Source organism: Pelodiscus sinensis, chromosome 7, assembly GCF_052426305.1.
Source record: "Pelodiscus sinensis isolate ZL-2025 chromosome 7, ASM5242630v1, whole genome shotgun sequence".
Lineage (NCBI taxonomy): Eukaryota > Metazoa > Chordata > Testudines > Trionychidae > Pelodiscus > Pelodiscus sinensis.
The window spans coordinates 50,372,023-50,386,370 of record NC_143058.1 but is presented as its reverse complement, the minus strand read 5'-3'; the positions used below and the strand labels follow the sequence as shown (position 1 = coordinate 50,386,370).

The following is a 14,348-nucleotide window of genomic DNA, read 5'->3' as shown; positions in this document are numbered from 1 at the left end:
ACTGCAAGAGGCCATGCCTGGGAATGCTCAGGTAAACACAGCATCTTGTAGCCAGTTAGTGGCTTACCCTTACAAGCAACAATCCAAAGTTTAAAAACTCCTGGTGTTATGCATCATTCTTTGTAGACAAAAGCAAGCCCTATTCATGTTTAATATTACTTTAAATAGATTATTCAGAATGGAATAATAAAAAATGCTCTATTGTATTCTTCCCATTCTTTCAAAATAAAAAGAACTTTTTGGATTTAAAATAGAGAGCCACAATAAATTATGTTTCTCAAGTTGAAAATTGTAACATACCTAAAACTCTTGTATTTAATAAATTTCATTTTAAAAAGGATGATGTTTCATTAGAGCACTGTAGTAACACACAATTGGTATCTGCCTAACATCTGTATCTGCAAAAATGATCTGCAGATATCTGCATCCACATCTGTGGATGAGGAGACCTGTGGATATCCATACATTTGCAGGGATCTTGATACAAAATCTATATCCATATCCACAAAAATGAGCCACAGATAACTGCATCCACATCTGCAGATGAAGATACCCATGGGTATAAAGCGGAGATCGTGGATTTGCAGGGTCCTAAATATTATAATTAGGTATACATGTATGATGTTCTTCAGGGAATAAGTAAATAGAAAATTATTTTTTTAAATACACACCTTTAAGTAAAAACTAGACATCCCAACCTGACATGACCCATGGTTTTCTCCAAACCTTCGCACATAATCTGAATATAAAAGCAAAAATTATTTAAAGTCTTCAATCATCTTGAAAAATAGAGTTTCAGAAATGAGAGTCAAGATAAGTAACAAGCATTCATATCCAGTTATGGAAAAAGAACGTGGACTTCATCCTTATAATACCAAAATAATAAAGAACTTGAGAATAAAATTGTCCCATACATAATGCATCACTTGATTGGAGCTACATTCCAAAGCCTAGGTTTAGTGATTTTAAAAAGGCAATAATCTTACCTATAAGTCAGTTCATGAACAGCATGTCAAAGTGAAAAGTCATTATACACACTGCTTCAATAACAAATGCTGGTAGGTTTAATGTTCCTCTTCCCACCCAATTTACAACTCCAGCCATAATTTGACAGAAATAACTATTTTCACAGGAGTTCTCATGACACTTGTACTTTGCATGTCTGCAAAGAATCCTGTACAGCACTGATCTCCAACCTTTTTAACCACAAGATGTCTTTTTCAATATAAGTGCAATGTAAGATCTACCTCAAACCCAAATACCCTTGCCCCACTTCCTTCCTGCCCCTGCTCCACCCCTTCTCTGTGGCCTCCCTCTGCTCACTCCCTCCTTCTTCCTCTCCCATCCTCACTCGGGCTATGTCTAGACTACATACAATTCTCTTTTAAAAAAGCCTCTTTTGAAAGAGAGCATCTAGACTACAAGCAGATTTTTTGAAAAAGCAAGCCGCTTTTTCGAAAGAGTCTAGACACTCTCTTTCGAAAAAGCACAGTTTGCATTCAATAGAGTACTTTAAAAAAAAAGTGTTATTCCTCATAAAATGAGGTTTACCATGATCGAAAAATCTGCCGCGTTCTTTTGATTTACTTTCGAAAGAACGTGGCTGCAGTCTAGACGCAGGTGACTTTTTTTGGGAAAAAGTCTACTTTCTTCGAAAAAACCCTAGTCTAGACACACCCTCACTTTCACCAGGCTGGAGTAGGGAGTTGGGGTGCAGGCTCTGGTCTTGGGCCAAAAGGCTTGGAGTGTGGGAGGGGCTCCAGGCTTAGCCCAGAGCAGGGGATTGGTGTCCAGGAGGGGGTCCAGAGTGCAAGTTCTAGGAAGGAATTTGGGTGCAGGGGGACTCACGTCTAAGGCAGGGGGAGGAGGTTCAGCGCTGGGACAGGGGTTCAGGAAGCAGACACTGGCTGGACACTATTTAACTGAGGCTCCGTCTACACTATAAAGAGTAGGAAAAAGATATGCAAATTGCAAACCACAATATGCTTATCTTTTTCTGCTACTCTTTCTAAAGAGTGCCAAACTTCAAAAAAAAAAAAACCAACAAAAAAACCCCCAAAACTCCTCTTTTGACACATCTCTTCTTCCTCATAAAACGAGGTTTACAGGGATGGAGAAAGAGCCATCTTTTTTTTCAAAAAAGCGGACACATTCCTTGGACACGGTATAGCTTTTCCGGGATACCTCCAGTATCCCGGAAAAGAGCTATAGTCTAGACGTAGCCTGAGATGGCTTCCAGGTGGTGGAGCAGTGGGTTAAGGCAGGCTTTCTGTGTGGAGGTAGGGTACAGAAGTGGAGGGAGGAGGGACATCCTGACATCAGTGCTCTCCCTTTTTCCCCTCCCACAAAACTTCTGTCGACAAAAGCCTTTAGTCTAGACATACCCTGAAGTAGACCTCTTCCTGCGGGCTACAGATTGGGTAAGAGATTTGACCTGGAAGGAGTCAAACTCAGGAGAGGAGCAGTACACAGTCTGGGCTGTTACTGGGAGCAGTGGGTCAGATGTTCAAAAAGAGGTCACACCAGTCAGTCAACGCTGCATATGCTGAGCAGCTGGGATGGAGCCCAGAGATGAATTGAACCTGCATTGGCCTATTTATAAAGAAAGTATGCCCTGTAGGGACCAGCCCATTGATAAATGCTGGCTGCTCTTTTCAGCTGTGGAATCAACAATTCTTTCAAGTGATCAAAATGTCACCAGAAAGTTTTATCCATAGGCCAAATTTCTGTCTTCAGAACTCAACCTGCAGAAAGCCTACTCAGGGTAGTGGGGGAGAGGGCAAGTGGACATGAAACACAACAGTTTAATGTGTCCACAACCCCCAATTCATTTCTTTTTTTTTTTTTGGAATCATAACTGTTCTGTCACCTCAAATGAAGTAGCATACTATCTTATCAAGCCCTAGAAATGACCAAACACTCTGCTTACCTTTATAGCAAGGGCATATTCTTTTACTCAGTTGTGTTCGAAAATCAGGAGGGATTTCATAACAAATACCATTAGGAAGTTTGTGTTCATTTTTTATGTAATATATATTTTTCCACCTATGTCCACATGCCTGCATATATTAAAGAAAAAAAAAGTAGGATGTGAAAGGAAAATATAACAGCCTAAAGAAAAGTACTGCATGCCTTTTGTCGTACTAAGGCAATACATACAACAATGGATCCATTTTCTCTGGGCTGCCTGGACAAGCTGACACCCATCCACTGATTATCTCTCTCTTCAGAGCAAGTCTTTCCACAACGTTCTCCTGCTGGATCACCTAGAGCAATGAAACAAAATCAAAACAAACAAACAAACAACCAACCAATTATGGCAATCATCTTGAACTCAGGAAATATAACTGAAGTTCTATGTACAGTAGACTTCCAATAATCCGGAACCTATGGGACCTAGGTGGTGCCGGATTATCAGATATGCCGGACTATCAGGAGGTACTATAAACTGCTAATATATATACTGTATACATTATATACTGTATATAAAGTGTTCTTAACCTTTTTATTGTACATACTGTATACAGTATACTGTAATGTTTTAGTTTTTTTAAGCCTTTTTTTCCCTTTTTGCTCAGTTCAGCTGTTGCCGATGTTACCTTGTGACTCATTTTTTGCCGAAGCTCACTCACTAGGCTCTTGCCATTTTGATGCCGGACTATCAGGAGTGCCGGACCATTGGAGTTTTACTGTACTTTCTTATTATACTTGATTTTAGTTGATTATATAAAGAGCATCAGTTCAACAAAATTTTAGATATGTATTTTATATTGGATTTGCAATGCACAGATATATTTTATATGGTTCATATTTTTCAGAAATGAAGGAATGGTGCCATACATATAGTATGTCCAGATCCAAATGCAATATATTAGGAACGAGCAGGATTAATTAGTCATTGAGCTCTGATTCTGTGGTTATCACAGTTGAAACTGAGAAAGTCAGAAAGCTGAGCACAAACTCAACATGAGGTAGCACTCCTGCTAAAAAATACATTACCTGATTTATGGCCTAGAATTTCACCTGTGTGGTATGATCTCAAGGAAAGTATTAATAAAATGGGATTCTTATTCACTGAGCTAATTTATCACAAGTAGTATGATATCATATTATAAATATTTCTCATTGGTATACAAAGACATTTAAACCCTAATATTAGGTATTCAATGAATCCAAAATACGAGGATTTTTCATATCTAGCAGTGAGCCCAAGCCTCAAATTCTAATCCTCCACCATACTGAATTCATTTAGCCAGATACAACCCCCTTCCTCACAGCAGATTTTGCCCAGTAATCTAATCTGAGACCTCAAAAGACCCTTTTGCAATAACCCAATGAAACCTGAACTCTAACCTATAGCCAATAGAACCAAATATCTTCTGAATTTCATACCTCTATTTGATGCAACACTTGGAAATCTGCTCTACTAGAAATTCCTACTCTGATAAAAATCAGATAATTATAACTGCAATCTTTATTTAGGAGGTAAAATCATTGTGGATCAAATCCCTGTGTTCTGAGTACTCTTTATTAAGAATTGAAGCAATTATCTGAAGGTGGTTTTTACTTTGCTTCTCTTTAAATATCAAAGAGCATTTTTTATAAATAGGAGGACTTAGAGAAATTTTACAAATATATAGCCTGAGATGGCTTCCATATTTGGCAAGTTCTTGTCTCTACCCACCTAGTGGTGTGTGTGGAAAGAATAGTTTTACATAGACAGGACTACCATTTAAAAATTATTTTCCACTTTAAAGGCTCAATTACATTCAGAAATACACTTTTTAATGGGTCTCATATATTTACATGCAAGAGCATGTGGCAGAATACAGCACTTAGCATTTCAGTCCAATATCTCCAGATACCATTTTGTTGTTCAATTAACCTAAACTACTAAGATATCTATTTTTATCCAAATTTTGTATGGTAATTAGGATAAAACACTCAAGACTTGTGTTCAAGAGCAAACTATGTCCTTTTTCTACCAACAGGAGAGAGAATCTTTCTGTCACATATAAATTAGCCAGCAGAGGGCTCCAATACAGATCAGAGAATACAACAGAAACGTATTGTATATTAGCATTAATGGAGGGGCAAATGAGCTTGCACCAGGACTGGCATTTATTTGTAATAAATATGAGTGAGTGCTATTAAATTCAAACAAATGAATAGTTGCATACTGAGTTCTAAGGTCTGCTAAATTCTTTGAAAAGAAAATCTCCCTATATTAATTTGATGCATTACTGCTTCTTGTTCCAAGTAGAGTAGTAATGCAGAGAAAACAAGAATTCTTATGTTTTTCACTGTACATTTTTAAAACTTATCACCTATTAAAAGCACTGTGTACATACGACCTTAATGTCAGTTTGGGCAAAACTTCAAATTGATAATATTCTGATGGCCAAGGTAGTTCCTTTTGGTAGAAATACCCTCAGATGGAGGAAAAAATCCTCCTTTGTAGAAAAGGAATCTCTAGAAGAATTAACCTTTCCCACCAGTTCAGCATTCTATTAGGCCTGGTCTACACTAAAGGGGAAAGTCGACTTAAGATACACAACTCCAGCTATGCTAATTACATAGCTGGAGTTAAAGTATCTTAAATCATGAAACAAAAATACAGGACTATGTAGCACTTTAAAGACTAACAAGATGGTTTATTAGATGATGAGCTTTCGTGGGCCAGACCCACTTCCTCAGATCAAATAGTGGAAGAAAATAGTCACAACCATATATACCAAAGGATACAAGTAAAAAAAAAAGTGAACACATATGAAAAGGACAAATCACATTACAGAACAGAAGGGAGATGCGGGGGGGGGGCGGGGAGGAAGGTAAATGTCTGTGAGCTAATGATATTAGAGGTGGGGAAAGGTAAGTGTCTGTGAGCTGTGCGTCCATCTGCTATGGACACTGGACAAACGTCTCAGACACTTCGCCAAAGGATCAATGCCCACAAAACAGATATTAGACAGGATCACAAAGAAAAAACAGTTTCTTGCCATTTCAACCAGAAAGGACACTGTCTCAACGACTTAATTACCTGCATCCTGCTCCAGAAGCCTTTTAAATCTGCACTTGAAAGGGAATCCTCTGAACTGTCATTCATGCTAAAATTTGACACTCTACGTGTCGGTCTCAACAAAGACACTAACTATCTTACCCATTACAAAGATAGCTTCCCCAATTATCACCTCTAATACCATTAGCTCACAGACACTTACCTTTCCCCACTTCTAATATCATTAGCACACAGACATTTACCTTTCTCCGTCCCCCCACCCCCACATCCCCATTCTGTTCTGTAATGTGATTTGTCCTTTTCATATGTGTTCACTTTTTTTTTTAATTGTATCCTTTGGTATATATGGTTGTGACTATTTTCTTCCACTATTTGATCTGAGGAAGTGGGTTTGGCCCACAAAAGCTCATCATCTAATAAATCATCTTGTTAGTCTTTAAAGTGCTACATAGTCCTGTATTTTGTTTCAGCTACACCAGACTAACACGGCTACATTTCTATCACTATCTTAAATCATGTTTGCTACTGCCTGCTCAACAGGAAGTCGACAAGAGCACATGCGTCCGTCGACTTCCCTTACTCCTCATGACGAGCAGGACTACTGGCACCAATACCAGTATTTTGATACTGCCTCTGCTTCTTGCATTTCTCAGAAGCACAGGAACTCCAGAACTCTTCTTTTGAGTAGGGGAGGAAATCTGGTGCAGAAGAGGACACGAAGAGACTCTTTTATTTTTCTGATGATTCTCCATAGAGCTGGAGAACAAAAACATGTGTATGTTTCCTGGCCTTGTCCACTCTGCAGATCCCAAGCCACAAAGCACTTTCCATCGAGGCCAGAAGACAAGGGGGAATAGAGGCATCTGGTCCCTTTTGTTCACAGCATAGGGGAACCAAGCCAGAATGTCCACACAGCTAGGAATTGATATTAGAACTGTCTGTGTAACAACTAAAACTGCCCCTAAAGCTCAATTCTGCTTGGATACTAACAGCAGGGCTCTACCGCTTAGCTAGATGCATAACACGAGTCTCAGCATTTTCAATAGCAAAAGAGTCTGTAAGAATCCTTTTGGAAGTTGATGTAACATCATATAAAATACCTAGTCACATTGCATGGAAGATGTTGTAATAATGTATGCAAGGTTTATTTTAAAAGCAAAAGTTATTAACATTAAGAGAATGAATGTGACATTAGTTTTATAAGGGGCTGATAATTACAGAAACTAGGCTGGAGAGCAACATTTAATGAACGCCTCCAGGAAAACCATCTATGCGTCCTCACCTACACATCTACACAGAGGGCTGAAGTCGAAATAAGCTATGCAACTTCAGCTATGCCAATTGCATAGCTGAAGTTGAAATAGTTTATTTCAGCTTTTGGCACTGTCTACACAGCAAAAATTCGAAGAAAACTTTTTCTTCAATTTTCCTTACACCTCATAAAATAAGGGTTACCATGAATTGAAGTAAGAAGTCCTGAAGCTTGACATTATTTCAAAATAAAGGCTGGTAGTATAGACGTGCACTTTGTTATTTCAGAATAACATCAGTTATTCTGAAATAACGCTGCTGTGCAAACATACCTTAAATGATTAAAGCCTACAGTCAGTAATCTTTTAGATAGGAGAAGCCTTTACTAACAAATCCATTACAATGGCTCTTTTCATCCTGGCTTGTCTCAGAATATCAATATATTAGAAATGAAGGCAAGGGTCACAGAATACCTATCATTTCATTTTTATCCTCTCCAATCTCCATGCTCCATTCTGTCCCCATTTTAGGTGTCCCTAATAAAGAAGCAGTGAGAAAGAGCATTTTCCTCTTCTCCCAATCATAGTACCTTTACCCACAAAGTTTCCCCTCTCCTTAACTCTAACCTATAAACTACGGATGCAGCTTGCCTTTGACCTTCTGATTTCCCACCATCTCCTGTTCCCTCTGCAACTTCTCTCTTGTTTTCTATTTTCTGTTCTACACTCTTTTGTCAAGATTCATTGTTGTTCATTCCCATTAATACAGTAAAAGCTCTATTATCTGGCATGTAGGGGGAATGAAGAGTGCTGGCTAATTGAATATTCTGCTTAGAGTTATTCTTTAACAATCAAATGCCAATTTTCAAATAATTAGAATACAATAAAATGAATAAAGTATAAAATAGTATAGCAGTAGTCACCAATCAAATGAGAGTACTGCACTGCAGAGTGGCTGGATTCTTAAAGCACTTAGTTAACATTCCTACTGTATACACCTATCAGGTATTTGTGTACCGTGTAACAGTTGGATATTTTAGCAGTTACACGTTTGCACATAGCGGGCGAGGGGTGGTAGGAGGAAGTCCATGCTCACAGGGAGCCGGCTTAAAAGCCAGCTCGCTGCAAGTACAGGCTCCTGCCTGCTCTCCCATCTGCTGCCTCTGATAAAGAGGCAGCAGCGCAGGGGACAGGTAGCTCTGCAGGAGCCTATATATGTGGGGAACTGTCTTTAAAGCTACTTCCTGTGTTTACCAACGCCTGCCTCCTCCCCTTGCTGCCTCTGATATTGATTAGTCATGTAATAAACTACATGTTGCTATCCCTAGTATCCTGGTAAAATTTTCTATATAGAAAGTTTATTAGGATGCTAAATAGAAATATGGACAGCATATGGCATGCACCCAGATTATTTAAAATATACTTAACACTAAATGTATTCATAATTGGTTCTTTTTTTATTAAGAAGTCACTTTAGGATCTTGCAGTGCCTCAGGGTCATCGTTATCAACATTAATTATCATTATTGATGTTGTAGGAGATTGGGCTGAATCTGATGAGTCTATGATACACCTACATTTGCATCTCCCCAGCAATAGTCTAATGCCTACATTTGCATCGCTAGTTCGAACTAGGGTGCAAGTGGAGACATACACTCAGAAAGTACTTATTAAAGGTTCACAATTATTCTGGAAGGGCATAAGAAGTGGGATTTCACAGGGGTCTGTTTTGGGACCAGTTCTGTTCAATATCTTCATTAACTATTTAGATGATGGCATAGAGCGTATGTTTATTAAGTTTGCAGATGATACCAAGCTGGGAGGGATTGCAAGTACTTTGGAGAACAGGGTCAAAATTCAAAATGATCTGCAGTACATGGGATGAAGTTTAATAAGGACAAATGCAAAGTACTCTACCTATGAAGGAACAATCAGTTTCATACATACAGAATGGAAAGTGACTGTCTAGGAAGAAATACTAGAGAAAGGCAGTTAGGGGTCATATTGGACCACAAGCTAAATGAGTCAAAAGTGCGATACTGATTAAAAAAAAAAAAAAAAGCAAACATGATTCTGGGATGCATTAACAGGAGTGTTGTGAGCAAGACATGGGAAATCATTCTTCCACTTTGCTCTGTGCTGATTAGGGCACAGTTGGAGTATTGCGTCCTGTTGTGAGCACCACATTTCAAGAAAGATGTGGAAAAACTGAAGAAGGTCCAGAGAAGAGCAACAAAAATGATTAAAGGCCTAAAAAATATGACCTATGAGGGAAGACTGAAAGAATTGGGCTTGTCTAGTTTAGAAAAGAGAAGACTGAGAGGGGGGACATGAGAGCAGTTTTCAAGTACCTAAAACGGTGTCAGAAGGAAGAGAGAGAAAAATTGTTCTCCTTGGCCTCTGATGATAGGACAAGAAGCAATGGGCTTAAACTGCAGCAAGGGAGGTTTAGGTTGGACATTAGGAAAAACTTCCTAAGTGTCAGGGTGGTTAAACACTGGAATAAATTGCCTAAGGAGGTTGTGAAATCTCCATCTCTAGAGATATGTAAGTTCAGGTTGGACAGACATCTATCAAGGATGATCTAGATCAGTGGTCACCAACCAGTAGATCACTTCACTTGTCCCTTCCCCCACTACCCTGCTGCTCCTGCCCAGAGCTGCCCCTGGAAGCCTGCTGCTTGTGGTGCAGAGTGGGGGAGACAGAGGCAGGGGGACGCTGATGTCACTCTGTCTCCCTCCCCTGTACTCCATCTTACCAGAGCGAGGAGGGCGGGACCTCGGTGAAGGTCAGGGAAGGGGCATTTGGGTTTGAGGTACACCCTGGACTGACAAATTCAAAAGTTGATCTTGTGCTTAAAAAGGTTGGAGACCACTGATCTAGATGGTGCTTGGTCCTGCCACGAGGCGTACAGACAGTTCAGAATGGCTTGCTAGTTCGAACTATCTAGCCCGTGCCGCGTGTAGCCGCGCGGCACGGGGTTCGAACAAGCCGGCATTTAAAAATGGCGCCGGCCGGCTTATGCAAATGAAGCCCGGGAAATTCAAATCCCGGGCTTCATTTGCACGTTCGGTATGCATACATTACCCCGCTAGTTCGAACTAGCGGGGTAGTGTAGACATACCCAAAGGAAGTAGTGGGCTTTCCTAGCTAAATATCATTCTGGCATAAAGTAGGTGCCTGTCCACTTTACCTAGAAAGAACATCTGAAGCAGGGATTTCATTTTACTGTTGCTACCATCAGATCATAGAAATTCTTTACATATTTCTTTGTCTACCTTATGTAGCTCCATGTGTCACTTCAGTCTACCTCACAGAGTCACAACGTCAATTTAGGATTGACATATAAATGAAGAGGATGATCCAAAAAGAGAAGTGCAATAACCACAGCCAAAACTAACATTCTTGCTTCCAGAGGTTCCTCAGTTGCTTTAACCCCAATCTACTTTAATTTAAAGGTTTGAGGGAAGAAGTTGGTTGTGCCCAAGAAAGCTCAAGACACCATCTACATATTTTGTTAGTCTTTAAGATGCTGCAAGACTATTCATTGTGTAAGTTTTTACGTTAATTTAGAGAGCCATATCCTTGAGTATCTACTGTATTTTTACTTCATCCACTTTCACTGCCAAACTCCCAAGAAAGAGAATCACTTACAAATGCACATATTCACAGATTCCCAAGGCCAGAAGGAACGATTGTGATCATCTAGTCTGTGTAACACAGGACATAAAACCTCCTAAAATAATGCCTAAAGTTTTAATGAAAACCTCAAATTTTGTTTCAAAAATTGTTAGTAATGGAGAACAGACTAGACATCTTGGCAAACTGTTCCAATAATTAATAACCCACCTCGTTCAAAAGGTGTGCCTTATTTCTAGTTTGAAATTGTCTAGGCTCATCGTCTATCCACTGGATCAGTGTGAAGAAGGTATGTTTTATTGTTCAAATAAAAACTCATTCTCTTTTCTCTCACCCTCTCACGTACCTACTTATATAGGTCAATCAACATAATAATGGAGCACCCCTCCCCCTATTTAAAATTTACTCCCCCCCGCGTATAAGAAAATAGGTTTTGTTAATTAATCTGTTGTTTTGGGACAGTGTGAAGATGTTGGCTTACATGTAGGAACAGTGAAAGGAAAGGCAAGCTAAAGCAAACAGTACTTTTTTTTGACAGTAAGTAATGTCTTGCAGGAACAAGCCTCATAGACTAGGTCCTTTGAAAACTATTTCCCACACTCCCAAACCTCCCCCATTGGCTAAGTGTCATGGTTTCAGTGGATCACAAGGGACACAGGAGAGAGGATCTCTCAGGTAGATCAGACCAATTGAATAAATGTTTCTTATTACAGGATACAAACACAGAATTGGACATGGAACTGAACTTTGTAGTCAAGGAGGAGAAGAGCTGAGCATAGCGAAAAGTGTTCAGCACAACCTGTGTTCTTTAGCAGGACTGTTGCATTCTGTACAAAAATCATACACTGAGAGCAGAATACATATGCTTGCATGTATGCCACTGGTAATTCATCTTAAAAAACACTCCAGTTACTTCATGATGGCTTGGGAAGTGAAATGTTTTAGAGAGAAACTCCAGAACATAATCTAGAAACTTTTTCTTGTCCCCACTGACTTCAGTTACAGTTGCCCTCAGTTCAGGAGATGGAACTACTTTCTTGGGAGGGGAAATAACAGTGATTTAATTTGAATTCACACAAGCACTTGAAATCAGATGCTGAAAGCAAAACATGGAAAGAAAAATAAATATGAAAATGGGAACTGTCATTTTAATTTACTTTAAAAAAAGTTTTATGTCCTTTTTATTGGTAAGAAAAAGCCAACTTTTAAAAAAATATAGATTTTTAGGACTTATATTTTAAATAATTTAATCTAAATTCATAAGAGCATTGATCTTTTATGTTATTGAAAGGTAAATATAAACACTAATTTATGCAATACCAAAATGATACATGAAAATATGAAATAGGCATATAGAGGGCATTCTAGGTTCTTGTATTACTGCAAGTGCTGGTATAAGTTGAAGGAGGTTTGTTTTGTCAGATCAAAATTGGGTGATGTTATTCAGTTTTGCAATAAACAGCCTCTAAAAGGGTTTGAAACTATTTGCAAAATAGTGGAGGAAGGAACATTTATTACAGTCCAGTATTTCACCATGCTTCTGGGGAAATTCTATTGCTTCTTATTTTGTCAGTTATAACTGTTGAGGATTCAAGGGAATATAGACGTGTACTTCACTTCTTCTAAATAAGAGAGTTGTCGCAGCTGGCTACTTTCTGCATTCAGCTATAAGTGGCAAGCAAGCTTGGCGTTCTTCATTGAAGATGTAAAATCTTCAGGTGCAAATACCATTCAACTCACCCAGCTGGAGCTGCTCACAAGTCCCACTGGGGTTGCTCCCGATCCTGCACCTGAATATTGCACCTGGGTTGACCACAGAGCTATTCGCCAACCAGTTGGCTTTCGGGGCTCCCACGACCATCCTAAAAGCGAGGAGAAAAGAGTTTTAAACCTGTCAACAGAGATGAAAACACCACGAGGCAACCCCTCTCCCCACCAGCACCCAGGAGAATTAGAGCGTCACGCTCTCCTGCGCCCACCTCGAGTGCAAACGTTTGCTTTGCGATGGGGGCCCGTGGCGGGGGAAGAAATTGCTTCCCAACTTCCTCGGCGTCTTTGCAACGGGAATGCTGGGAGGGGGGTGCCGCACGGTCACCGTCACTTTCATCGGATACCCGATTGCGCGCGCTGGGCCAGGTTCCGAGTGGGACAGTCCCTGGGACAAGCTCTGGCAGGGACTCGCTCCTACCGCAGCAAAGCCTTTGCCGGGGGCGCCGCAGCTGACAGAGCGAGGAGCCAGGTGCAGGCATGGCCAAGTCAGACCGGCGACGACCCGCTGGCGTTTTGCTGCGAGGAAAGTCCCCCGGCAGCTGCCGGGAGCGAGAGGTCGCCTGGCGAGCGCTGGTGACTTACCATCGACTAGCGCCGTGGCTGTGCAGGAGAACTGTGTAGCCAAACAGTGTCCCGTTGAGCCCCCTGAAGACCACGGGGTGCAGCGTGTCCAGGTTGTACGCGCGGGCAGCCCCCAGCAGGAGCAGCGCAGCCCACGCGGCAGCGCCCCCCGAGGCGAGCCCCCCGCTCAGCGGCTCCCCCCAAGCCCGCATGGCGCCGCGCGGCGAGCTCTAGCCCCGCCGGCTGCCTGCAGCGCACAGGGCTCGTGCGCTGAGCAGCCCCTGCCGCTGGGGGCTGAGCCTGCTAGGGGAGGGGTAGAAAGTGCAGGCAAAGCGCCTGGCTTTGGCGGGCGGAACTGGAAGCCCCTCGGGCAGTGTTTAAAGCGCAGCAGGCTCCGGGCGATGTTTCTCATCAATGGGAGTCCCTCCCCTCTTTACCCCCAGGTCAGGGGCTAGAGCAGGGAATCCGGCCCCGCTGCTGGCCGCAGATGGCTGCGTCCCTCTTGCCCTGGGGAAGCTGCAGGCTCCCGGGCCCAGGAGTGCGGGCAGTTTTAGCCACCGCCCCCCATGTAAGCCCCTTGCACCACCCTGCACGTGCTCCCATGCCCCAGCCTCCCCCACTCCCGTCCCGTACGTGCTCCCACCCCAGCCCCCCCCCTCCAGTCCCGCACGTGCTCCCACCCCAGCCGCCCCCCACTCCTATTGCTGGGGCGATGTGAGGCTTTAACACTTATAACAAATGTCACCCAGGAGTTGCCACACAACTGCCTCCCCTTTCTCTAGGAAAGTAACCAGCAGGACACAAGGAGGAGTTAGGGAACAGGGGGGAGATGGGGCAGCTAAATATTTCAGGAGCTGGAGTTCAAGGCAGCTCCCCAAAGAGTTTTTAACCTTCCTCCCCCTCCCAACAGTAATTCTGGCCTCTCCCTCCTAAAATACCAGTTTCCCCATTCTCTCCCTGCTAGCCTCTGCCCCTGGGGTGTGTCTCTCCTAACCCACCCACCTCCGGCTCAGTAGGCTGAGGACTGGACTGGAGTGGAATCATAGACAGAAGGGGAGGCTGCAGGAAGTGGGTAGGGGTGGTTGGTGGTTAGGCCTCACCCACCGTCTA

The 14,348-nt window shown here is 41.9% G+C and overlaps 1 protein-coding gene across 3 annotated transcripts in view; it reads right to left on the bottom strand.

The window, feature by feature from the left end:
• ITGA4 (integrin subunit alpha 4) overlaps nt 1–13,788 on the bottom strand; it is a 63,135-nt gene extending 49,347 nt beyond the window's left edge. The window contains exons 1-5 of one of the 3 annotated variants that reach the window (XM_075933745.2): nt 13,260–13,788; nt 12,648–12,769; nt 3,160–3,266; nt 2,930–3,059; nt 672–739 (exon numbers count right to left, since the gene is read on the bottom strand). In XM_075933745.2, the coding sequence (XP_075789860.2) occupies nt 672–739; nt 2,930–3,059; nt 3,160–3,266; nt 12,648–12,769; nt 13,260–13,450 (618 nt within the window). In that variant the 5' untranslated portion in view covers nt 13,451–13,788. Of the gene's footprint in view, nt 1–671; nt 740–2,929; nt 3,060–3,159; nt 3,267–12,647; nt 12,770–12,886; nt 13,218–13,259 lie in introns of those variants that run through there. The other 2 variants (XM_075933744.2, XM_006121693.5) reach the window with 2 other exon arrangements.
• Between the last annotated feature and the right edge of the window lie 560 nt (nt 13,789–14,348).